The 26,649-nt window shown below is 39.6% G+C and overlaps 1 protein-coding gene across 3 annotated transcripts in view; it reads right to left on the bottom strand.

Annotated features, from left to right (window-relative positions):
- The window catches only part of NSMCE2 (NSE2 (MMS21) homolog, SMC5-SMC6 complex SUMO ligase), a 224,505-nt gene that overhangs the window by 171,816 nt on the left and 26,040 nt on the right, over nt 1–26,649 (bottom strand). For all 3 annotated transcript variants that reach the window (XM_059995185.1, XM_059995184.1, XM_059995186.1), the window contains exon 3: nt 3,755–3,861. In XM_059995185.1, coding sequence (XP_059851168.1) covers nt 3,755–3,861 — 107 coding nt within the window. The remainder of the gene's footprint in view (nt 1–3,754; nt 3,862–26,649) is intronic.

Raw genomic sequence — 26,649 nt, 5'->3', positions numbered from 1 at the left:
CATTTGACTTTCATCTTAGATTCAATATCACTTCATCAGGAAGGAGTCCCCTAACCACCAACCCACTCCCCCCTCCCAGCTGATATGCCCCCTGAGTTATTAACTCCTTGAAAACTTTATTTTCCCTTTGTAGTACACAGCACAACAATCATTAAATAACATCTGTATTGTTCTTTGTTAAATGTTTGTCTCCCTCTCTAGGCTTCAGACATTCTGAAGGTGAGATCATATGGGCTTTGCTGATTGACCTCCTCTTTCTTGCACCTAGAAGTAACCTGGCACACGGATGTTTAGAAAATATTTGTTCAGTGAATGTGCCCCTTCAAGATACTCAAATAGTAAAAGCTTAGAAATCAAGGAAGGGAACGTTAGGTCATCAAAAGAATGTTCAGAACATCACTCTGTTCTCAACATGAAACTGAGAGAAGTTTTTCCTCAGCAGTAACAGCAATAAAAGAAGTAAGTGTATCATAGCATATCTATGTGCCATTTTATACCTTTCAAAACACTTTCATCACGTGTGGTCTCATGACTGAAAGTCTCCAAAGAGTTCATACAGAAATTCTGTTTACGGTTCTACATGTTTTAAAGAGTTGTGACAGGTATATAACCCACTTATCCTGGAAGTTTTTATAAATAACTTATAGACTGTCTGGGAATTTTTTTTCCCCCCTTAGGTGCTCACTGCATGATATTCCCTCTACAAAACAGCTGGGACAAAGTCCCATTTTTTTTTTTTTTTAAGTTTCAGAGCGCTGAAATAAATACTGATTCCAAATAAAGTCTTCAGCTCTATTCTTCAGCTCTAGCAGCTCTATTTTCTTAAAGGACAAAGAAAGGCAATCTGAGAGCTTCTGTTGGATGCCAAAGGGACTTCCCAGGGATTGTTGGTAAATTGAACCACATCTAAGGTTCCAAAGTAAACTTCTAAAACCTTTTCAGCGGTGTATAACCTTCAGAATTCTGTGAAGGTGAGAGCAGGAGCGAGATCTTTATTTAAATGATAAACTTTAATGCTCTTTGATGATGACAAATTTTTTTTTAACTTTCTATGACTATGTGAAAATTCATAAACAGAAAGACCACGGGGTGGATGAGAATCTTGGCAAATGATACAGGAATGGAAGTACTGCAGCTCTTAAAAGTCTATGACAGAGCAGAAGTGAAACGAGATTCAACAGGGGCTCCTATTTTCTGTATTCTTTCCTAATAATCTGACTTAAAACAATTTCTTTGCTTTAGAGATCATAAAGACCTCATACTGTAAACTTTACCAGCTTATAGCTAATCCTATATGATTCCTGAATTCCAAGGGAGGACAGGTCAAAGCCAATAAAAGTTTTATTTCAAAGCCCTGAAATAAAGTGAGCAAAGTACTCGTTAAGAAAGATCCAGTTCCACCTTCCTCAGGAGTATGTTTGGAAATCTGGGTTTGTAATAACATAGTATCTTTATCTCCATCAAATTTTATGAATGTCAAAGTGTTTGATACACAATATCTAATCTGATTCACATAATAATCTTGTGAAATAGGCAGGCCAAGAACCTTATAGATGAAGAACACGAGATTCCAAGAGGTTAAGTTTCTTGACCCAGGATCATAACTTAGAAAATGGAAGCACCAGGGTTGGAAGAATTTCTGATCCCTAGACCACTGCTATTTCTATAGCACAGAACAGCTATACCATTCTGGACTCTCTGAATCTGCTGTTCATTCTTTATTCCTCATCAAAACAGGCAATAAGATAGCAATGTCCATAAATGTCCATACTATGTAAAGAGTACACAGTATATAAAGAGGGTAAAATATTCCCCTTAAAATAATGGTCACATCCCCACTATGTCTCTATATGGTTTTAGGTCTTAGAAATCTTATTAAACTATGATTTGCTATTCTTGGTCTCATATCAAGCTTATATAGAGAGCACAACTTTGCATGAGAAAAAAACGCAATAAACATGTGTTCTCTTATTAAAGACCAGGGACCTTCCCGACAAGCATTAGAATCACTAAATCCAAGTTACTCCATACTCTAGCGTAAGGTTAGAGCTGAAAAGCTGGATAAAACTTCAATTATATTCTTTCCTGATTAGTAGGGTGGGTGTAATGGGATGAGGCCTCAGGATGAAAGAAATGCTATTAACTACTGAATGTGCATGAGGGTGAGGGTTGCTTTTTCTTTTTTTATGACTCAGTTTTTTGAAGGGGGAAAAGTCCAATTCTTCACGTAAAAATACCTTACATATCTGCGAATCCTAGGGTTTAATAGAAAAAAAATCCACATTAAGTTCTTCAACTTCCAAAATCTGTTTTCTTATCTATAATGTACATCGTGCTGTTATATTTGCAAAACATCAAGGTTAAAGATAGAAAAGCCTATCAAATAACCTCCATAGAATGTAAGCGTCAAGGCAGGACTGATCTATACAATAAGCCTAACTCTGATCTTTGGTAACAAACACACTTTATTCTATAAAGTCAGCCTTGTTCTTTTAAGGCAGTGGTTTTCAACATTGGATACATAACAGAATGGGTTTTTAAAAAATACTGGTGCCCCAATCCTTCTCCAGATCAATGAAATCAGAATCTCTTTAGTGTAGGGTAGGGACTGGCTGTTTCTAGGGGTCAGCTGGAGTTGAAAACCTCTGGTCTAAGTGCTTTGCTATCTAGTTTAAGAATCTAACATGACATCATTTTCATATTTTCCTATGGAAGGAATATTCACAGTCCCAAGACAGTCACAATGGTTAGAAACACCAGAAATGTACAAGTTGAATGAGTGCATTACTTGGATATAAGCAGACATTCTTAAGTTAGTCACAACTGCTACACTTAATAAATATTAACCATTAAAAAAAAAACAGAAAAAAAATTTTAAAGAAAGAAAAGAACAGAAAAACTGCATATAACCATGAACATATATACCCATTTAACTATAGCTTAAGTATTAAACCATATTCAAAAATTTATCTCCCACTGAATAGTAGCCAATCTTGTAAAGCATTTTATTTTTGGAATTTTCCCATAGATATAAGTAAGAAAAAGCAAATAAAGAAACCAGAAGTACAAGACATCCTATTACACAGGTATATGAAATCAGTTCAAAGGGGAGTTTCCACTGCTCAGAGGACAAAGCACTTCTCAGAAACATTACTGCAATCATACTGCTCATTTCTTGCTCAACACAGTACTGCTGAAAAGGATGTTGCTATGTTCCCACCTTAACTGCCTTATGTGTTGTTCCTGTGACATGCTGGAGCCAACAAAGACAAGTTTGGCTTCTGGAAAAACCAAAAGGCCACGCTTCTCTATTTGTAACCTTGCTCTAAAACCTCTCCCTATTATCTGATTCTATGAATTTTGCAATAGCTGCATATTCGTTAAAGCTGGAGAATGAGTAACTAAACCTGGTCTAAATTGTATGCTTAAGCAAATATAACAATAAAAACAAGTCCTACGCAATTTGTAGCATTTTATAAAAAACTACTCACATTCGAAGGAGGCTTAGACTAAAAAATTCGAGACCAGAAAATGCAAGGAAATCTAAAACAGATGTAATATCCTAATTAAACCTAGGTGGCCTATCTGGGAAAATATTTAAGATTCCTATTCTATGAACTTCCTGATTAAGAAGAGATTAATAGCTACTACAGTAAGGATAAGAAATTATTAAAGGTTAGAAAAGAATTTTGATTTGTGTTTCTAAGTCAGTGAGCTGTAACCAAATATAACTAGGTGAGTGGTATAAACTTACATGGTTTATTGTAGATTGAACAGCCTTTAAATAATGGTTTAGTTCCCGATCCATCATTGCAAATTCAACCATTGCCTTATCCATACTGTATTCACTACTCACTTCAGCTGAAAAAGAAAGGAAAGCAATGATCATTTTCCATTTAAAATGCCATATTTGGGGCTTCCCTGGTGGCGCAGTGGTTGAGAGTCTGCCTGCTAGTGCGGGACACACGGATTCGAGCCCTGGTCTGGGAGGATCCCACATGCCGCGGAGCAACCAGGCCCGTGAGCCACAACTACTGAGCCTGCGCGTCTGGAGCCTGTGCTCTGCAACGAGAGGCCGCGATAGTGAGAGGCCCGCGCAATGCGATGAAGAGCGGCTCCCGCTTGCCACAACTAGAGAAAGCCCTCGCACAGAAACGAAGACCCAACACAGCAAAAATTTAAATAAATTAATAAACTCCTACCCCCCAACAACAACAACAACAAAAAATGCCGTATTTGGAAAAAGCTGTACCAACATAATTTATCAATCAATGGTCTATCTAAATGATTTTGTAAAGGTATTGCATATTTTAAAAAATGCCTTCAATATATGGCTGCTTCATTCAAAATTCGAAGAAGACACCCAGTAGAAAAAGTCTCAAAGGTGGAAATGTAGACTCAGACTCAGGAGTTCCAGGCTGTGCCACCTACCTGGACAATCTTAAATCAACCACTACACTTTTCTCAGCCTCAGTTCCCTCATCCATTGAAGCAGCCCACTTATATATCTGCACATGAACCTTGTAGTATTGTTAAAAATCAAATAAGGAAGATTTCCACTTCTAGTAATGGTAGGTTGGGTTATGTGGACCAATCCTCCTACTGAAGACAACTAAAATGACTGGAGGGCTTCTCTGGTGGCTCAGTAGTTAAGAATCCGCCTGCCAATGCAGGGGACACGGGTTCGGGACCTAGTCGGGGAAGATCCCACATGCCGCAGAGAAACTAAGCCTGTGCACCACAACTACTGAGCCTGCGCTCTAGAGCTTGTGAGCCACAACTACTGAGCCCATGTGCCACAACTACTGAAGCCCGTGCACCTAGAGCCCGTGCTCTGCAACAAGAGAAGCCACAACAATGAGAAGCCGGTGCACGGCAGTGAGGAGTAGCCCCCCGCTCACCACAACTAGAGAAAGCCCGCACGCAGCAACCAAGACCCAACACAGCCAGAAATAAATGAATAAATAAATTTATAAAAATAAATAAATAAGTAAAATGATTGGATAAAACAGGAAAAAGAGTAATCTCCTTAAAAACAAAAGGGTCACAAGATAGTAAGAAACAACCAGGGCAAAATTAGGGAAAACCAAAAAAGAGAAGCTGAACACAGGAAATCAAAGTTGCATACCCTCCCCCAGTAAACTGGGTCCCCACTCATCAGAATAAAGATGAACCGTAAGTAATCCCACTCTGCTCCTCCAGGCTGCAGGGAGGTTGGCCTTGGCCACTGAGCAGAACAGAGGGAAGAGGGAGAGAGAAAACAAACATGTTTCTGAAAAACTGTATCAACAAGCCACAGCCTGGGTTTGCAGCCTGGGTTCCCCTCACCTGAGTGGTGCTGGGAACCTGAGCTCTGATGTTGGTAGGAGGTGGTCTCACAATGAAAGTACCCACACGTACTCCCCTCTGGAAAAGACACTTGTATCTGAGGCCTCAAATAACCCTACAAATAATTGTTAAGGATAATGAGTAGATTACAGGGGACAAAAAATAAAAACAAAACAAAAACCTTACAAGGAAAAACACAAGAAAACAAGCCAAAAAGAGTAAAAATCAGCAGAAACAGATTCCCAAATGTTTCAGATATCAGTCAGAGCATGAAACAACTATACTTACTATATTTAAAAATTAAAAGACCCTCAGGAAACAGGAGACTATAGAAAGCAACTAGTAGATTGGAAAAGCAAGATAATATTCTTCAAAGTGATTTTAAACTTTTTTTTTAAGCTCTAGACACACAATTTAATAATAGATCGGGAAAAGATAGAGAACACAGGATAATAAAAACGTTAACACTAAAAAAGCTGAAAGAAATGAAAATAAAACTGGAGTCCTTAAATCATATTAGGGGATGCACACACTCAAAGACTCTTCATTCAAATAACTTGGCTCAGACAAATGGCAGTATTTCTTGTCCACTCTGAAGAACAGTACAACAGTTCATCTCTAAGTCATGAAATAATATAAAACCCACTTACATCTGGCTTTTAAAAAATGATTTTCCTGGACTTCTAAATTATGCTTTAGTTTTACAGTAGTCAATTATAAACACACTCCATAAAATATCTTCTGGGTTAACACGCTTCTGGTAGAATATCTCTTGGCTGGTAACACCCAGACTTCACAGAATATACATATCCCTCAATATAAGCTTTTTTTTTTTTTTTTTGAGGAGTGGGAAGGGGCAATGTTTATATAAGAAAAATTTGTATTTACATTCCCCAAATTAAATACATTTTTAACAAAGTGGTATATGAGAAAGGTCTCAAGTCATATTCCATAAAAAATTGTTAGACCGTTTGAAAATCTCCAAACATCAATGAAAGAGACATGTTGCTTAGCTGTTGCTGGTACCAACGTGTATCTATTGCCATATATACAACAAATGTTTGTTAAAAATCCTATTAATTGCTTGATGATCAGGAAGAGAATTTTAAACAATTTATATCCTAATAATGATGGGTTGTGACTTATACAGGCATTTTACTGTATATAGTTACATTTAAGTAAATTGGTTAGGGGTTTGGGGTTGGCCTGTAATTTAATTTTTTCCCATTTAAAATAATGAAAAAAAGAAGAAAGAAAGAAAAATAGGCCCCTGGTTTCACACAAACCTTATCTAGTTAAAGGAAATGATGATGTGTGTGTGTGTGTGTTTTTCCTTTTCTTAGTGGAATCAGTATATATTATGTGTAATAGATTCTGATACTGGGACCATTGAAAAAGTGGGTCAAGCTGGTAACCTGAGCAGAGACTAACAGCATAAACTGCTTTATCAAAAGTGCAATAATTAGTGGCAACTTCAACCTAAACAGAAACTCACTAAAGGATGTATCAGCAGCAAAAGTCTTTCAAGTATGAGAAATAAAAATGTGTCAGGGGCTTAAATCAGTAGGAATTGACATAATGTTGGCAACCCCCCTCTGGAATTAAATGAGTTAATTTTTTAAAGCACTTAGAAATATGCCTTCGACATTAAAGTTTCCAGAGTAAGCAGGATGATGATTCTCATTATCAAGGTCCATAGACATAGCCAGACTTGAACCAGATAACAATTTCAAATACAAGGCCAAGGAGACCTTCCCTGCAAAGGAGAACGTGAGCGATGGCTGCCAGTATTTGATGGCAGGAAGCCTAAGGGAAGTACCTGAGGAGGCCAACTGTGGACATGCAGCCTCAGCTAAGGCTCCAGGGCCCAAGAATGTTGGGACAAGCTAAAGAACCTAAGTGATGAATAGTGCAGCCTGAGGCGACAAAGGGAAAACACCAGAAGAGAGCAGGAAGCTACTCCTGAGAAGAACCGAGAACCACGCCACACCACACCTGGAAGTGATGCTCAGTCAGATAACTTCAGGCTCAAGTCAATGTTTTCATCTGCTGGGGAGAAGGGTTTGGAGAGACTAGAGACGGAAGACAACAGACTCCCACAATGGCATCTGGAAGAGAGGTCATGAGAACATCCGTATCAAGTAGTTGTTAACCCCTGTCTCCCTTATTATTACAATAAAGCCTCTTTCTAAGTATGTTATTTGTGTTCATGTTTCAGAAATACCAGGCAAAGGAAGGCACAGGGAATGTGTCCTGTTCCACTAAAGAACTGAGGTGGGGAAAGAGCATAGTGTTGCATGAAAAAGGCTAAATAAAGCCCTGAAGAACTCAGGAGGAAAAGAGGGATAAACACATCAACAGGGAGCTGGCTGTTGACTAAAAAGTGGCTGGGGCGTTGGGGAGGTGCAGAGAGACTGACCAGCTAGAGGTTCCCTGCTCCTTTATTCCACGGTATATAATCCCACTACCAAAATTCTCCCACTCTCACAGGGAAAGCCCTCCTAAAAATCCACACCAACCAAATCCTACACATCCTTCAAGGGCTGAGCTCAGGCCCTACCTGCTTTTAAACTCTGCCAGCCTAGAAGGATCTCACTTAATTTATCTTAACAACTATACTTGATACTTTGGCACTTTGAAACATAAACAATCTTGTTTTCTTATATGAATTTGTCTCATTTTTCCAAACAGACTTTAATCCATTTGAGGGCAAGAATGATGGATCCAACAAAGAACTATAGGAACTCTTCCTTCAATATTCTTATATGGCCATCATATAATAAATTTGAAAATTAAACTTTCACCAAACTAAAAATTGTCCTGCCTCTGATATTCAATTGAATTAAAATGCAAAGAAGACATGTAATATAAACTTATTTGCCTATTTTCAGTGTGATTTTTCCACAGGAAAAAGGTTGGCACCAGCGCTGAGTGTGGGGGGGAGATTACAAAAATGATGTTAAAATTCACAGAATGACCAATCTCAGAGAGGCAAATATTACTGTAGCACACCTCTGCAAGCCAAAAAGTAACTGCAATGATAAAATATATATACATAATAATAATAGCTGTACCTAACAATTGGTAAGCACTTTATTATGAGCCAAGACTACTTAGCGTACTGTGTTTACATTAAACCTCACAGCAGCATTAAGAGAAAGGTAGTTTTAGCTCCACTTTATATATGAGAAAACCAAAGCACCAAGCAGTTGAAGTCACCTGCTCAAGGACACAACGGTAGTGAGTGGCTGAGCTAGGCCTCCAACTCAGACCTTCTAGCTGCAAAGTATGTACACTAGCCTCCTGTGCTAAAAGGTGCTTAAACGTGAGAAGGACAAGCACCTCCAACTCCTCCATGGATATCCAGGGAACAAACCCTTGGGGTGGGGGGGACTGGGGGGCAAGTCATGGCCCTGAGCTTCATCTCAGCTCCCGGTGGTCTGTTCCAAGTAGGACACTGGCCAGCCACTCAGATGTGATTGGGCCCGGTCCGATCACATTTGGGAAAAGCTTTCCCAAATTCCTTAGTAGAGGAAACCGATAACAAAAAGAAAATCATCTTCCCCTTTTAGAAGATTGCTAAGTTTTAACACTGGTGAAGAGAGTGATCTTTCCCATCAGCAAGGCAAACTGGAGGCGTATAAAAGTAACCAAGTCACCCACTGAATGCTAGGAGAATAACTAAGTCAGCTCTAGCAGCTGGCAAGTCAACCTGTACCAGGCCAAGAGCACCAGCAACAACAGAGATGGAAGTAGCAGCCATGCAAGGGCAGCAACAGAGAACTGTTTCAGGGGAAGGGAAGAGCCCTGGAAGGCTTCACATGCAGAGGTACTTCTGAGTGGAGCCCAGTGTCAAAACCATTTCTATTACCCGTGTCTTTGACTGTCCTCCCCTGGCCAAGCAGGGTCTGGGAGTCTAGGAATATTCTCCTTTCTTCAATGTGCCATTCAAGGAGCATTAATTTATTATAATCAATCCTTGCTTGTGTTAATCAAATGAACCTAAGTGATACACTTGAACATTCATTTACAAGCCAATAAATATGTGGGGAGGTCTCCTGGGGAGAGCTCGGAGACTCGGTGGGACCGATGTGACACATCTGGCACACCGATTAAGAAACTGCTCCAAGAAGTTAGTTCAATAACTCGCTGAAATATGTCCCCCTAACCCCTGCCCCAGCAAATTAAGTCCAGAGGGCACAGATAATCTTTGATTTGTATTAAACAATTATAACTGCTTCTGTAAGGATGCCAGTAGCGTGGCAAACGTGCCTTGTCTGTACCAGTGACCCTGCTCAGCGCTATCCCAAACACCATGCGCTGCTAACAGGACCTGAAGAACTTACAAAGTGTCATTTAGACCAGGAAGGGCCACAGAATTAAACCCATTCTTTAAGGATGGCTTCTGTTTCATTTTGTTTTTTCCTGTTCATTGGCAAGCCCTAGAAAACTAAAGAGTGATAATCGCTGAAAGAGGACCTCTTTTTAGACTGAAGTGCTCTGATATTTATCTAACATAAGAAGTATCTGAATGGATGCAGTTGGCCTGCATATGATCCTCCTAAAGTCAAACAAACCTGTAATTATGCAATCTAGGCAGCCACGCTGATCATTAGACATGTCACCTGTTATTCAATGTCAGAACGCACTAACAGCAATATGAGAACTATTACTATTCTTTCATTTTGAAGTGCTGAATAAGGCATTAAAGGTACATGTTACATAAAGAACATTAAGCAGAAATGGGTGATTTAGTGTTGCAATCAAATTCAACTTAAAATTCATGAGACTTCAATGAGAGGAAGATAATGGCTGAGGCAGGAACACTTACGAAAGCAAAACAATTATATGGAAACTAGCAATCAATGCGGGTTGTCTCAAAAGTGAAAGACGGGCAAAATGAGGGAGAAGAGGGAGGTCTGAGAGAGGAGAGCAAGGGAGGAGACTAGCTATTTTCACAGATGTAGGCAGACTCAGGTGAGACAAATTTCAGGTCCCCTGTGGCTAAACAAGGTATCAATAGGTAGTAAGCCTTTAACAATATGGTAATTCTTATGTAGCACAGTTCAGACTCATGAGAGTTTATCCAGGGTGAGTTCCAAGATTGTCTAGTGTCTATTCCCAACTTATTTGCTCCACATAATGCCACTTTCTTGGCTACTGGTTAAAAAATGGGGATAAAGAAGATTCTTTATCTTGGCTTCCCCAAGTCCAGATGGGCATGGTCAACAGGCCAGTCAAGCTTTTCTTCCATACCAGCAACCAGTTCAGCAAGAATGGAAGGTAACTGATGCCACTAAGAGATGCAGCTTCTTGACCAACTATTCTAAGTAAGGCCCCTCCCAAGCCACAGATGTCCTGAGGAGCAGCCTAAGCCATGCACTGGAGAGAAATAAATTCTCTTCCCTGAGGCCTAGCCCTAAGGTTTGGGAAGCACAGCTGAAGCAGGTCCGGGAGCACACAGGACCCAGAGCCAAATAAGTTCCCTCAACGTCCTTCAAGTCCAGCAGAACTGCCTTCAGTGAAACAAACATGAAGATGAAGACACCTGTCCTCCTCCTTCCCCTAGCATGTCCATCCCAGCTTTATCTCTAGGCTCCCTCTCTACACTACTGGATGTCTTTTTCCTTTGCTCTGCTGTTGCCTATGATTTCAGCCACAGGGTCGTTTTCCAGAATTCTCCCTAAGCTCCAGAATAGGACCAGACGCTTCACGCCTTCTTGGTCCATAAGCCCTCTTTACCTTTACAACGAGGACACGTGTGCAGGTGTATGTGTTCAGGCGGCACACCCTCAAGACAAATTTCATCTACTTATTCTTTCCAACTTTCTGTCCCTGATTCAACTGCAGTTTTGCCCATGGTCAAGTTGTTTCCTGAGATTTTGTCCTAACCAAACAAAAACCGCAGAAGCAGGTGTTTTTTATTCTACAAAGTCATACACAGGCATGTCTGAACAGGAACAATACCAATTATATATAGTTGAATAAATTCAACTCCATGCATTTTATTAGTAATATACCAAACCTTTCAGACAAAGCAGTCATTTAGTGTTCTTCTGGGGTTGTGACTCCAATTCCACATGAATCACACACTCAGAAGGATCTGATAAATTCTCAGTGCCATAAAGTATATGTGTCCGTTTTGGAAAGGAGGAAGGAAGGAGAGGAGGCCAGGAATCGCCTGATTTATGTTTTAAATTTCCTAGAATAGGTGGCACATAGGGAGATTTTTACTTTCTGAAACAGGGAATAAATATTTCCTAATCTCTTCAAATTAAAACTTGATTCTTCTATATTTTATAAGCAAGAAATTTCTTCTTTTTGGATGAACTCAAATAAATGGCAGTATAAAGCATATTGCCTCTCCCTCCTTCTGTGGAAAAAAAACCCCTTCCACTTTTAAAATATAGCTCCAACTATCTCAAGCAATATATATTACACACACACCTTCCTCTATGAGTGGGTGTGTGTATGTTTTTCCTGGCAGCCTAGTATTAAGCAATCATTATATATTCATCAGAAGTCAAATTTAATGACTTATTCACTGCTTGAGCAATATTTAATAGAAACTTGCTTACTTCTCACTACCCCGTACTTTAGTCCCCATTATTCCTCCACACAGATATTAGTGTGGTAAAATTAAAATTGAATCCACATTATATAACTGCCTCCCACCAGAAATAATAGTGAAAAGTGTAACAGTTTATGACACAAACTAGGAAGCAACTGGCTCTTTTATAAGCTCAGTGAATATGGGGGAAATCTTTGTGAAATATTGACCTTTATAATCATCTTTATCCCCTATACAATTTTCTTATCATAGTCATACAGAAGAGGGAAGTTGTATAATACAGTAACTCAAAAAGCCAGCTCTGGAGTCCATTTACATTCAAATCTAGGTTATGTTACTTGCTAGCTGTGTAGTCTTTGGCACGTAACTTGGAGTCTCAGTTTCCTCTTCTGTATAATGGGTGCAATGACAGTATCTAACTCACAACATGACTAAGTGAGAAAATGTAGCTAAAATGATCAGCACAGGGCCTGGCCCACAGTATGCACTGACAAAATGTTATCTGCCATTATAATTATTACAGAATGGATAACTACTCTGCAAATGTAGTTCGTCTAAATGCTGAAAGCACTTTGCCCATAGAACCAAAAAGAATCAAGTGAAGATCATCTCTTTAACTCTCTCAGCTGTTTCTACTAACTAGAGACCAAAGCATGAAGTTAAACTCACAAGACTGCAACGCTCTATGAGAAGCTTTGTCAACAATCCGCTATCCTACCCACCCACACACTACTGTCCAGAAACTCACTTACCTAGCAAATGCTTACTGAGCACTTACTACAGGCCAGGCAGAGGGGAAAATGCTTAGAAGCAAGAAGGAGTAGCTAAGCCTGCCCACAGAAGGTTTAACAGGTTTAACAAGTGAGGGGGTGAATGTGTCTGGAAAGGTAGTGTGCATTAGTTGTTTACCGGCTTGTGCAGAGGCTAAATAAATGCCCTGGGTCCTCTCCACCTAGGCTGATTTACAGTTTAAATGGTCAAACAAAAACCCTGGGAATGAACAGAGAGGGCATAGATTAAATCTTCACTGCACACTGACTACGCACGATGAACTCACTACTCATCCTTTGTCGCAACAGCGTGAAGTCGGTATTAGTAAACATCATTTCAAGATAAGGAAACCGATGCTCCCTAGGGCTAAATCATTTGTCCCAAGTCACACAGTTAGTAAGTGGTAGACTTAGGAATTGCCCTCAGGTCTGGCCTGAAGCATGGAAGGCATGTGCAGTAGTGTCTGAACTACCACATAGAAATAAGTAAAACGCACTTCATGCAACAGTCATGGAATAATGAATAATCGGTTCTCTGGCTAAAGAAATTCTCCTAAACATTACCTTCTTTTAAGAGTGAGAGAAAGTGAAGGAGAGACTGACTGACTGACTTAAACAATTCTACCCCAAAGCAATGGAGACCATCTTTCATTATATAGATAGATATTTCCTTAGAATGTGTATAAACCACCATAGTAAAGGTATAACTCAAAATATTGCTTGAAGTAAATTCTATGAAGAATTAAACTTATAGGGCTTCCCTGGTGGCACAGTGGTTGAGAATCTGCCTGCCAATGCAGGAGACACAGGTTCGAGCCCTGGTCTGGGAAGATCCCACATGCTGCGGAGCAGCTGGGCCCGTGAGCCACAACTACTGAGCCTGCGCGTCTGGAGCCTGTGCTCCGCAACAAGAGAGGCCGCGATAGCGAGAGGCCTGCGCACCACGATGAAGAGTGGCCCTCGCTTGCCACAACTAGAGAAAGCCCTCGCACAGAAACGAAGACCCAACACAGCCATAAATAAATAAATAAAATTTAAAAAAAAAAAAAAGAATTAAACTTAGAACTCAATCTCTGGATACAATCTAGTCTCTATCAGTCACCAACAGCACTACGAATCTCAGGCTATGGGCATCAATCATTGTAAAACATATCCACAGACCTCTTTTGGCTAGCTATTACAAGCCCCTCGAATCTTCAAGGTCAAGTCTGTCTTTTACATGATTTAAATCCTTTTCTATACCCTTCCTGTCCATTTGTTCCTATCTAATCCCTGGCAGACTGGAAAGAAACAGTGAATTCAAGGCAGCAAGCAGTATTTACAGCAGCATTCCAGCCAACATATTTAATTTCAATGACAGCCATTTCTCTCTGGTTTTCAAATCCTTGACTATGCCCATGTTTTAGTTACAGTGGGAGGGCTGAAGGCCCAGGAGGCTTAAGAAACAAAGCCTGGCTTTGACTTCTGGTTCAACATCAAAGCTCTGGCATGAATTTATGGCAGCAAAGACCAAAGGAAGTAAGGCTTAAACCTCATGTGAACATTGAAAACATTTAATGAGAATGTAGGTAAAGCACCCAACAGGATGTCTTAAACATAGTGGACCCTAAATAAAAGAATGCTATTTTACTGTTAACTATGTGTACTTTGCAATATTCCCCAATACAAACCTATTTCACTTAAGCTAGTATCTATTAAAAAAAATAAAAAACACAGTGAGGCAAGAAAAAGACAAACTGCCCAATGAAAAACTTAGCAAAGAGATATAAGCGTAAATTCTCTGAAAAGCTTATTCAAATGGTCTAGTATCTATTGAATTATGGAGTCATCGAGTCACTTCACTTTTGCAAAGTAATAGGGCATATAGTTAAGAAAGTAATTAAGCACATGGTTGAAAAATTCAAACAGAACAATAATGTGGTGTCTCCAATCCCCAAATTCTCTCTCCAGAGACAATCATTGTTATGAGGTGCCTGGGAATGCAATCCCATGGAAATATTCTACGTATAAGGCATTCTCTCTTAAAAGGTCTACAGAAATTAAGATACTTACAGAAACAGAGAAATAAGAAATTTAAAATGGCCATCCTTGGAGAAAGACAAATCTCACAATGCCTGACACTGAAAATCATATCAGTATTCTCTCTGTGCCCTAGTAGCCAGTAAATGTGCCTGAATAGAAAGAACCATGAGTGGCTGCTTCAGTTTAGTCAAAGTATGCTTTGATATTTAGTCAAAATATCCATTCTAAAATAACATAAAGGCAAAGAAGAACAGCTGTGAAAAGAACACAGACATTAAATACAAGAAAAGAGTAGTGCTAAACAAAGAATACAATGAGTGTTAATGGGGGAACTTCCATTCACTCATTGAACAAATACCTACGAAACACAGACCATGTGCCTGGCGCTGTGTTGGGTGCCCTGGAGAGAGCAGTGAACAAGATAAACACTGTACCTTCCCTCAAGGAACTCTTACAAATTTCCACTCTACACAAAAATTTCTAAAAAGCCCTGATATAACTATGTGGCCTTTGTTTGGCTCTTGGTATTATGGGAAAGCTTATTCCTCTGCTGAGCGGTTCTAATTATTAGAGTTGGTCCAAAGAGAGAGCTGATTCAGGGCCTCCCTAGAATAATTCTAGGCAATGACAACAATAAATCTGAATTGCTCTTTCACACACATTCACTCATTTATACCTCATAACCTCCGTGTAGAGTTATTTTACTTTCTGTTTTCTACGGTTGAGGAAATTGAGGCTCAGAGAAGTTAAGTGATGCCACTGAAGTCATGCCTCAATGTCAGTAGAACTTGAACCCCAGTCCTCAACTCCAGAGCTACAGAAGAGCCACCTGCTGGGCCACAGAGTCAACTTTTCCAGCTCACAGTCCTTCGAAGATATGAAGGACTATTGAAGGTGGCTATTAAATATCTCCTACTCTTCGAGTCTTTGCTTCATCAGAATAAATAATGATCATCAAGTTCCTTCAAGTTACTGCCTTCATTTAAACAGGCTTCATGTACCAGTGTCTCTTTTTAAAGATGGACTCCGGAATAAAAAAAACGATAATTACAGCCACAGGCTAACCAATTAAGACTATGATAATACTATTATTATATGTGTACCACTGTGATCCTGGGTTGACCTTGTCAATTAAAAACAAAACAAAAAACTCAACAGGAACTGCTATTAAGCCAGACCTCTCCCTTCCTATATTAGTACCACTGAATTTTTCAATTAAAGATTCAAAACTTAAGATTGTCAAATTTCATGTTTCTGAAAGCTGTTACTCCATTTTATTCAGGAGGTGGAGGTCTTTCTGAATTTCAAAATGTCATCTAAATATCAGGTAGCCTCCCCTATTTTCTGTGATCCATAAATTTGACAACCTTACCTTAGTTTTTTTCCCAAGAAGTTAAATAAAATAATAGCTAACATTTACTGAGCATTTACTATGTGTCAGACATTATGCTAAGCAATTTACATGCATCATTTCATTCAATCCTTGCAATAACTGTGGATAAGACACTGTCATTCCTTTGATGGAAGGAAAAAAATGGGCTCAGAGAGGTTAAGTACCTTGAAGCAACATCATACAAGTAACAAGCTGCAGAGGGAAGATGCAAATCAGGGTCGATTAAATAACAGAGTCCATTCCTCTAACTGCAGTTATCATCAGTAATCATCATCCTTTTGGCATAACCCATTTCCATGTCATAAGACTTTGCCGAATGCCTTCCTAAGATCTATGCAGAAAGCATCCCTACTGTATCAGGGCAGTCGCTCTGGTCAAAAACAAACAAACAAACAAAACCAAACAACAACAACAAAACAGGGGATGGGGGAGTGGAGAGAAACTAGGATGATCAAGAACAAAAACATCAAGTAAGTTCATAAAATGAGATGGCTACTCAAAATAAGGTTAATGAATAGCAACTACCTTAGACCAGCATATCACTGTACTCATTTCAAATAAATTTAAACCAAGAAAAAAATTACAAATGGGGTCAGCCTACTTTTAAATAGAAAGTTAATTAAGGAACACTTTAATTAAACAGAAATTAAGTCCTCAAAAACTATAAATTTAAGTTCAAGGAGATATGATAAGAAGTTTATTAGATCATAAGACCTATGGTGACAGGGACTGTAATCTCTGTCATTTACCTAACTCTCAAGTGTTGGTCTAAATGAGAAGTATTTCGTCTGAGAAACGTTTCTTTAAGAGTGGAAGGGCCACAATCACAAGAGGGAACAACTGTATTCCACATTCCTATCTGTTGGAGGATAATTGCTATGTTAATTATTTTTGGGAGGTAACATATATTTGATTTCATGAAAACAATGGCAAATCAATCTTAAATCACTGACAGCTCCAGAAAATAAGTCTATCATAATTTACTACAAGCATTATAGTAACTGTCCCATCTAATCAGCATTTTTCCTTATGTTTGTACCTCTGCGTAGTACAAGATCCTGAAAAGATGTCTCAGAGATTTTATAAGGTCATTCTTATTTTTCTCATTACTTATCTCATCATTTCTAAGATGTTTTATTTTCACTTTGCCTGACTTAAATCAGTAGTGACTCCAAATACTGTTTCTGTCTTGCCTTCTTTAAAAGCCTACAGATGTAGAAAACAAATGTATGGACACCAAGGGGGGAAAGTCACAGAAGTGGTGGTGGCGGGATGAACTGGGAGATTGGGATTGACATGTATACACTCACGTGTATAAAATGGATAACTAATAAGAACCTGCTTAAAAAAAAAAAAGAACCTGTTGTATAAAAAAATAAATAAAATTCAAGAGTTCAAAAAAAAAGCCTCTTTATCAAAGAAATAATAATCTATAAACACCTAAACTGACTAGAAATGTCTCAGAGAACTCTTTGCTGGATGAAGTAAACTACTTCTGTAATGGGAATTATCTCCCACTACTGTATCGGTTTCTGGATGACAATTACAATGAACTGCAAAGTAAGAAATAAAGAACTATTAATATTAAATGAGTAACTAAGTGGCTCTGCAACGCTGCAGTAGTATTTATAAAATGGGAGGGTCCAATCAATCACATCCCACATACAGGCACTCAGTCTCTGCATCCAAACTCAAATAAACCACATACAAGACCTAATCCCTGAAGTCATCTTGACTCCTCTCTTTAGCACATAATACATTTAACTGGTTCCCTAGTTCGATCAATTCTGCCTGCTCAAGTCAACTATTATCTCCTTTCCAACTACAGCTGCCTTAATTTCAATCTTTATTGTTTCTTTCTCATATTATTGGTTTGCTTCCTTAATGATTTCCTTTTCCAATATCTTTTCCCCTCTAATCCTTTTCCCATATTGTTAACAAATTCTCAAGTACAAGTGACGTTACTCTTGTTTATCAAAAGTCTACCATAGTACTTCCACTTCTGGCCAAGATAGAATAACGGGAACCAAATTTATTCTCCTGCCTGAAACACCCAAAAAATTCAAAATAAAAACAAATGAGGGGCTTCCCTGGTGGTGCAGTGGTTGAGAGTCCGCCTGACGATGCAGGGGACATGGGTTCATGCCCCGGTCCGGGAAGATCCCACATGCCACGGAGCAGCTGGGGCCATGAGCCATGGCCGCTGAGCCTGCGCGTCCAGAGCCTGTGCTCCGCAATGGGAGAGGCCGCAACAGTGAGAGGCCCGTGTACCACAAACAAACAAACAAACAAAACAACAAAAAAAAGAAAAGTGGTTTGCAAGACAACAGACTTATGCAAGGAAGAAGGAAGGAGAGTGATTGGAACCATATGAGATGAGACCTATAGTTGGCCCATCTTACTATCTTGAGGGAGTTTCCAGGCTGCAGGGCACACAATATCAAAATCTCTGCAGACCTTTTGTAGAAATTGACAAACTAATTCTAAAATCTATATGGAAATGCAAAGGACCTAGAATAGCCAAAAGAACCTTGAAAACGACAAAGTTGGAGGACTAACACTATCCAATTTCCAGACTTGTTATAAAGCTTTAGTAATCCAGGTAGCATGGTATTGGGATAAAGACTGACCAACAGAATAAAACAGAGTCCAGAAGTACAAACATACAACATATATGGACAACCGATCTGACAAAGAAGCAAATGCAATTTAGTGGAGAAAGGATAGTCTTTTCAACAAATGATGCAGGGACAACTGGCTATCATATGCAAAAAGAAAAAAACCAGGAAAAGAAACTTTGATCTATACCCCCTACCTTACACCACATACAAAAATTTAGTCAGAATGGATCACAGACTTAAATGTAAAACTATAAACCTTTTAGAAAAATTATAAAGAAAATCTTTGGGAACTTGGGTTAGGCAAAGATTTCTTAGATACAAAACCAAAAGCACAATCCATACGACAGCAAGTTGATAAACTGGATGCCATCAAAACGTAAAACTTCTGCTCTTCAAAATAATCTGTTAAGAGCTCAGACTGTGAGAAGGTATCACAAATCATATATCTGATAAAGAACTGTATTCAGAATACAAAAAGAACTCTCAAAACTCAAAAAAAATAATAAAATAAAAAACAGCTCCAAACAACTGGAAACAAGATTTGAATAGACGCTTCACCAGAGATGAACGCCAAATAAACACACGAAAAGGTACTTAACAGTATCAGTCACCCGGGAAATGCAAATTAAAACACTGTAAGATACCACTGCGTATCTAACAGAATGGCTAAAGAGTACCCAGACCAAGTGTTGGTGAGCATATGGAATGACTAAAGTATTCCCTTAATATACTCCACACACAGATTCCTAATTTTCAGACAACTGTATTACCAAAAAAGTACACTTAACCATATAATTTAAACCACATTTAATATAATTTAATTTTATCATAGTGACTCAGAAGGGACCTCATAACATTATGTCTCTCAGTGTCATCGTTATGGTTTTACTAGTAAAATATAGAAACATGAATCAACAGAAATCTTTTACGTAACAGATATCGAAGAGACCAGCTTTTAGTCTGTAATTACCTCACTGGAGTATGATTGCTTTTTATTGTAAATCATTTTCTTGACTTCAGTGTTCTCAAAGAGTGGTTGCCTGACATCAGCATCAGCATCTCCCCGGAACTTGTCAGAAATGCAAACTCTCAGGTCTGACACCAGACAACTGAATTGGAAACTCTGAGGAGGGGACCAGCAATCTGTATTTTAACAAGCCCTCCAGGTGATGCTGAAGCCTGGTAAAATTTGAGATGCATTGTTCTAACGTTTTTTTGTTTTGTTTTGTTTTTTGCGGTACGCGGGCCTCTCACTGCCGCAGCGTCTCCCGTTGCGGAGCACAGGCTCCAGACGCACAGGCCCAGTGGCCATGGCCCACGGGCCCAGCCGCTCCGTGGCATGTGGGATCCTCCTGGACTGGGGCACGAACCTGTGTCCCTTGCATTGGCAGGCGGACTCTCAACCACTGCGCCACCAGGGAAGCCTTGTTTTAAAGTTAAAATGATAAATTGCTTTTCTCTGAGATTCTTTCTGAATTCAAAGAATTTTTAAGACAAAAAAGGAAACGTTACTTCAAATCCATGTTTTCAACAAATCTATAACTCAGCCAGCTGTTTTCCTATTTTTATACTCCTGAATTATTTTTGGCCCTTTATTAAGCTAGAAGACTAGAACTGAATGTAAGATCCCATAAATAATGCATTCTACAAAAGCCTTTGTTTTAAAACAAACTTTTCGGGCTTCCCTGGTGACGCAGTGGTTGAGGGTCCGCCTGCCGATGCAGGGGACGTGGGTTCGTGCCCCAGTCCGGGGGGATCCCGCGTGCCGCGTAGCGGCTTGGCCCGTGAGCCATGGCCGCTGCGCCTGCGCGTCCGGAGCCTGTGCTCCGCGGCGGGAGAGTCCACGGCGGTGAGGGGCCCGCGTACCGCAAAAAACTTTTCTACTTAAATATCGCAGTCATTTATTCACATCTATTTTTGCAACTGCATCCAACATTCCTTGCAAATTTACAAGATTTGCTTCTAATTTCAGCCACGAATTGTCACCCCCAGTGAACACCTGTGCAACTTTTAATTAGGTTCATCTAAATGGAATGTACTTGAAAAATAATGCTAGTTATAAAATTTTTAATTGTTTCATAAAGATACTCAAGAAACAGAATGAAAGTGGATATGGTCTTGAACTGAATCAGGACAACTGGGGCTGTCGATAATTTGCTCAGTGACTTTGAGTTAATAATTTCATCTTTCTGGGTCTCAGTTCCCTCACTATAAGAGAGAGTTGATGACCTTAAGGTCCATTTCAGGTCTAAGAATCTATACATCTGTGATCTTACTCTTATCCTCTGTGTACTGTACTTTTACATTCATGTGACACTGTCAAATTATTTTAAGTATTTTTAAACAGTTTTAAAATTGTTTTAGGATACATGCCTCTTCTCAGGATTCAGGAATATAACTCTAACACTGAATATAAACAGTAAAATATGAACACATGCAAACTTTTAGTTGTTGAAGCACCAAAATGGTAGTGTGACTTTAACAGTCTCTTATTCTTTCTTAGATGGGTTAATTTATCTCTGAAACTATGGGGATGGCTGGCATGAACTCCTAAAAGCAGAGATTTCAAACATCATTAACAACATGGACTCTGGAGGCAGAATGCCTGGGTATGAATTCTGAATCTACCACTTAAGAATTATTTGTCATCTTGAGGAGGTTATTCAAACTTCCTAAACCTTAATTTTATCAATCTTCTGTTAAGAGGATAATAATAGTATCTTCTCCATACAACTTAAATGAGCTAATCTTCTGAAAGCACTTAGCACAGAATGAACACTCAATAAGCATTAGGTATTTGTATTAACATTACTTGCGAAGTTGGCTCTCTGATCAGAAGGCATGAGAACTCATGTGCAATTCACTTTGTAAACACAAGTATACAGCTACTTTGTGCAAGGCATCTCACCCTCACTACAGGAGGAGAGGTTCTCAAACTTCAGGATGTATCAGAATTGCTTGGGATACTTTTTTAAAATACAGATTCCCGTGCTCTGCTTTCAGAAGCTCCAATTCTGCAATTTTAAATAAGCATCCCAGTTGTTTCTAAGACAGGCTGCTGAGGACTACAGTTTGAGAAACATTTCTGTACGGGTTTCAAAGAGAAAGAATGTCTCCCTTCAAGTACTTAAATCTCCAAGCATTCTTTCCATTTCAGAACTCACAGCAGCTACCACAGTGCTGCTCCTGTTGGCTGTGTACCACATACACCTAATATGGTCCTTTCATGTAGATTCCATTTGCCATCACTTTAAGTTCCAATATCTGTGTCCTGATTCAATGACATAACATAACTCTTTACCTTGTATTTGAGATCTGCCTAATCCTCTAAACCCCACCACCTCCAAACCTGTGACTATTGATGGCTCCTGATATACAGGCTATTCCTGACCTCTGAACACGGTAGACTCATTAACCCTGGATGCTGACCTACAAACGTGACTACGGTCTCATTCATAGCCCTGGTCTCAGAATAACACTTCCAACACTACTGTCAGCAAACATGTCTTCAGTATAGCACACATTTTCAGACAGAGACTGCAGTGTCAAAACCTATATGAATTTAACTCACAAAACCTTAATGCATACAAAAACAACAAGAAAGCAACAATCAGGGATCAGAAGCATCCTGGGATGGAATGTAGACTATGACAAAGGAATTTAACTGTATTACAAATGTTTGACATAATAAGCTCACTGAAGGAAGTGGGGGGGAAAAGGAGCTGACCCACGTAACCTTGAACGGTGTTTTGACTGAAAACTGTTAACACTAAAGACAAGAAGAACTGTACATAAGCATTGTATGCTAGCTGATGAAGCTGTCCATCATGGAGGTATGGGTTAATAATTCTGAAACTGCTTTACATGTATATTGGGGTAAACAAATAAGTAAACGGATGGTGGGTAGTGGGAACCAGATCTCTTAACATTGAAGAAGGAAGTTACAGATAAACAAGGGAAGAATACTACTACAATTTAAGCACGTGGTACCAGGTTAGAGTTGAAGACGTCAGTATGAACACATGGTTACCTTAATATAAATGCAGATGGATAGATACAGAAATAATGACAGTTATGTGTGTACACATGTGTTAGTATCCATACATATACTTCCTAACTCTGCTGCTGAAAGGACCTAGAAGCAGTGACATTCTGGTAGCAACAAGCACACCCAGAGCCCAGATCTTAGTTTCTAAATACCATTTTCCGATATAAGGAACCAGAACTCCTTGGAGAAACAGCTGATTTGGGGGCTGGGACAGGGAAAATACAATTCTCTATAAAAGAATTCCAAATAATTTATGTTGCTATTTGTCCCTCTAGGAGGTGGAGCTTAACTCTCCCCGCTTGAGTGTGGGTAGAGTTAGACTTGCTTCCAAAAAACAGTATGTAGAAGGAGAAAAAAAAAAAAGTAACTTTGCAGTAAAGAAACCTGATAAACACTACTGGGGCCAGGTGATGAAGGTCAGTATCACCAGTAAATCATGTTGATGACATGTATCCCCTGGTATCATGTGATGAGAAGGGCACTAGACTTCTGTGGTCTTCTTGCCAAAACCACATAACCCAGATCTAATCATAACAAACCCAAATTGAGGGACATTCTACAGAAAATCTAACCAGGATTCCTCAAAATTGTCAAGGTTATAAAAACCAAGAAAAAATGAAAAAAAGAAACAGATGAAGAAGTGACTAAGGAGACGGTGACTAAATGCAAATGGTGACTAAATGCAATATGATAGCCAGGACTGGATCCTGGACAATGTCTTGAAAAAAGACTTAGTGAAATCCACAAAGTCTGGAATTTCCTATTTGGTTTAGTCAATAGTAATGTACCAATGTTGTTTCTTAGTTCTGACAAACATACCATGGAAATGTAAGATCTTAACAACTGGGAGACCTGGGTGAGTGTATATGGGAACTCTCTGCGCTATCTGCAACTTTTCGTAAACCTAAAATTATTCCAAAATAAAAAGTTTATTTAGAGAGAGCGAGCATGTACACACAAAATGAGGTGAAAGAGAGACTGCCCAAAGAGGTGAAGCTACACTTAGAAAAGTCTACATGATTAAAAAAATAATTCTTAACTGTTGTTATTTGGTATAAAGAATTTACTTGCATATAATTAAGGCATTAGCTAGATAACATTATTACTGCAACTTTCTCTCTTGGTATTCAGAATCCCAGCGAAACACATACACACACACACAGGCGGAATCTTTTCTCAACACCATCTTCAAAATAAAAAGATTAAACAGACTCAGGTTGCAGTGTGGCAAGCAAACTGAAGCAGGAATCAAGAAGCAAATCTGTCAACTAGTTCAACTATCTTAGACATGTTATTTCATCTCTCTGGGCCTCAGTTTCCTGATCTGTAATAGAAGTAGGTTAAAAGAGATGTTTAAGGATCCTTTCCAGGCAAAGATACAACAACCTCCTTGAAACCAAATCCTGCTAGATTTGCTCCTAACCCTCCAGTAGCTCCTCCTCAATCTCATCTGTTCGCACCAACCCCCCCAGAATGCTGGCCCAGGCCCTCTTTTCAGTTAACATATGCTCAGAAACAAATATATATTTCATAGCTTCAAATCCCACATGTAGGCTATTTCCAAATCCTACCTTTACTTTGAACTCAAAGACCAACTGCTTATTGGTCATCTCTACTCGGGAGACATGTCTAAAACTGACTTCATTTCCCCCCCAAAATTTGTCTGCCAGTTCCCATTTGTCAGAGGCAGAATAACAGCCCCCCAAAGATGTCCATTTCCTAATCCCCAGAACCTGTCAGTATGTATGTTACGTGCAAAGAGAGAATTAAGGTTACTAATCAACTGACCTTGAGATGGGGAGATACATTATCTTGGGTTACTCTGGGTGCACCTAATATAATCACAGGGGTCTCTATTAGTGAAAGAGAAAAGCAGGAGAGTCAATGTCACAGTGATGTGGGATGAGAAAGACCTGACTGGCCATTGCTGACCTGGAAGATGGAAGGAGTATGAGCAGCCTCTAGAAACTGAGAGAGACGAGAAAATGACTCTGCCCTACAGCCTCCGCAAAGGAACACAGCCCTTCTGACAGCTGGATTTTAGCCCAGGGAGACCCATTGCAGACTTCTAACCTCCAGCTCTGTAAGATAATACATTTGTGTTGTTTTAAGCCACTAAGTTTGTGGTAAGTTGTTCCCACAGCAATAGCAAAATAATGGCCACCAGGCTAGAAAACTGGGCCTTTCTTTTCTTTTCTTTTTTTTTTGCGGTACACGGGCCTCTCACTGTTGTGGCCTCTCCCGTTGCAGAGCAACAGGCTCCGGACACGCAGGCTCAGCGGCCATGGCTCACGGGCCCAGCCGCTCCGCGGCATGTGGGATCTTCCCGGACCGGGGCACGAACCCATGTCCCCTGCATCGGCAGGCGGACTCTCAACTGCTGCGCCACCAGGGAAGCCCAAACCGGGCCTTTCTTAACGGGGATGCTTCAGTCAGAAATTTGAGTATCATTGTTGACTCCTTCCTTTCCCTTAATCTCCATATTCAGTAGATCACTGAATTTCATCAATCATCCCTCCTTTGTCTCTTATGAATCTGCCCAGACCCCATGCCACCTTCCTAGTCCAAGTCACTACTATCTAATGCCTGGGACCCCAACAGCCTCCTGTTCTAGGCTCATTCCTAGGAAGCCATTTCCCACATTATAGCCAGAGAATTAATGCAAAATACAAATTATCTTATTCCGATTTTAAAAACTTTTTAACAGCTTCTCACTGCCCGAAAGATAGAAGTGCAAACTCTAATTTGACTTATGAGAGCCTTCTACCCCTGTTCTGGCCCTCTCCTATTCTCTCCAGCCTCTGCTCAGTACACAAATGCCAGGTCTATTTTAGTCACTGCTATATTGGCAACACCTAGCACAGGAAGTATTAATCCTTTCGGCCCTCACATGAACACTACCCCCTAACTGATATGTAGAGTTTATTTTCTCTATCCATAAATTGAGGCTGGTCCTGTGACTGTTTTGACTTATTAGACACAGTAGAAGTGATGTTCTGGAACTTCTGAGCCCACATCTTAACAGGTCTGGCAGCTTCTGCTTCCTTCCCCTGGGAACAGCTACTGTGCTGGAAGAAACCCAAACCATGTGGAGAGGCTACGTGAAGGAGAACCCTAAGGCTCTGGTCAATAACTCCAGTTGAGCATCCAGCTAACAGTCAGAACCAACTGCCAGCCATGTAAGGGAGCCACCTTGCAAATTCTAACCCAGTCGAGCCCCCAAATGGCTGTCATCTTAACTGACCTCACATGGAGCAGAAGAACCTCCCAGCCCAGTTCAGTCAACCCACTGAATCATGAGACAGTAACAAAAGAAAGTTTACAGTTTTAACACATTAAGTTTCAAGGTAGCTTGTTTTACAGCAATAAGGGCATATGCCAATGTGGGTTTAAACTGTACTCCTGGTACCAATTTCATCTCTTGCTCCTTAACAAACTACCCCAGTAAGCTCCATCTCTTGATATGAGGAATAGCATGCAATCACAGCATGGGAAGACTTGCTGGGGGCCATCATTGGAGAGTAGTTATACAGCACATGAGAAATACTCAATACCTCTAATAAATGTATGAGTGCCTGTCCTATCTCTTAAAACCTCATTTCTTTTCCAGATCCAGAGTTAAAATGTACTCTTAATGAAAAAGAGAAGTTAAATCAGTCACCTGTTAAACTCTAACTGATAATTCAAATCTGGGCAAACGTATTTTTTGAAGGTTCTTTTGAGAAATCTACTCCCGTGGTGCTCAATTGCGACCAATTAAAAGCATTAAATATAGAACAAAAGTATATTAAAATCCCTATTCACACGGCAGTCATCTGTTCCACTTGTGCTATAACTGTACTAAAATGTGAGGGACAGATTATGTGAAGGATTTTGATTATGGTTTTTTTTTTTTT

This window comes from Delphinus delphis, chromosome 17 (genome assembly GCF_949987515.2).
Source record: "Delphinus delphis chromosome 17, mDelDel1.2, whole genome shotgun sequence".
NCBI lineage: Eukaryota > Metazoa > Chordata > Mammalia > Artiodactyla > Delphinidae > Delphinus > Delphinus delphis.
Note: the sequence above shows the minus strand (reverse complement) of the source record. Positions and strands in the feature narration are given on the sequence as shown.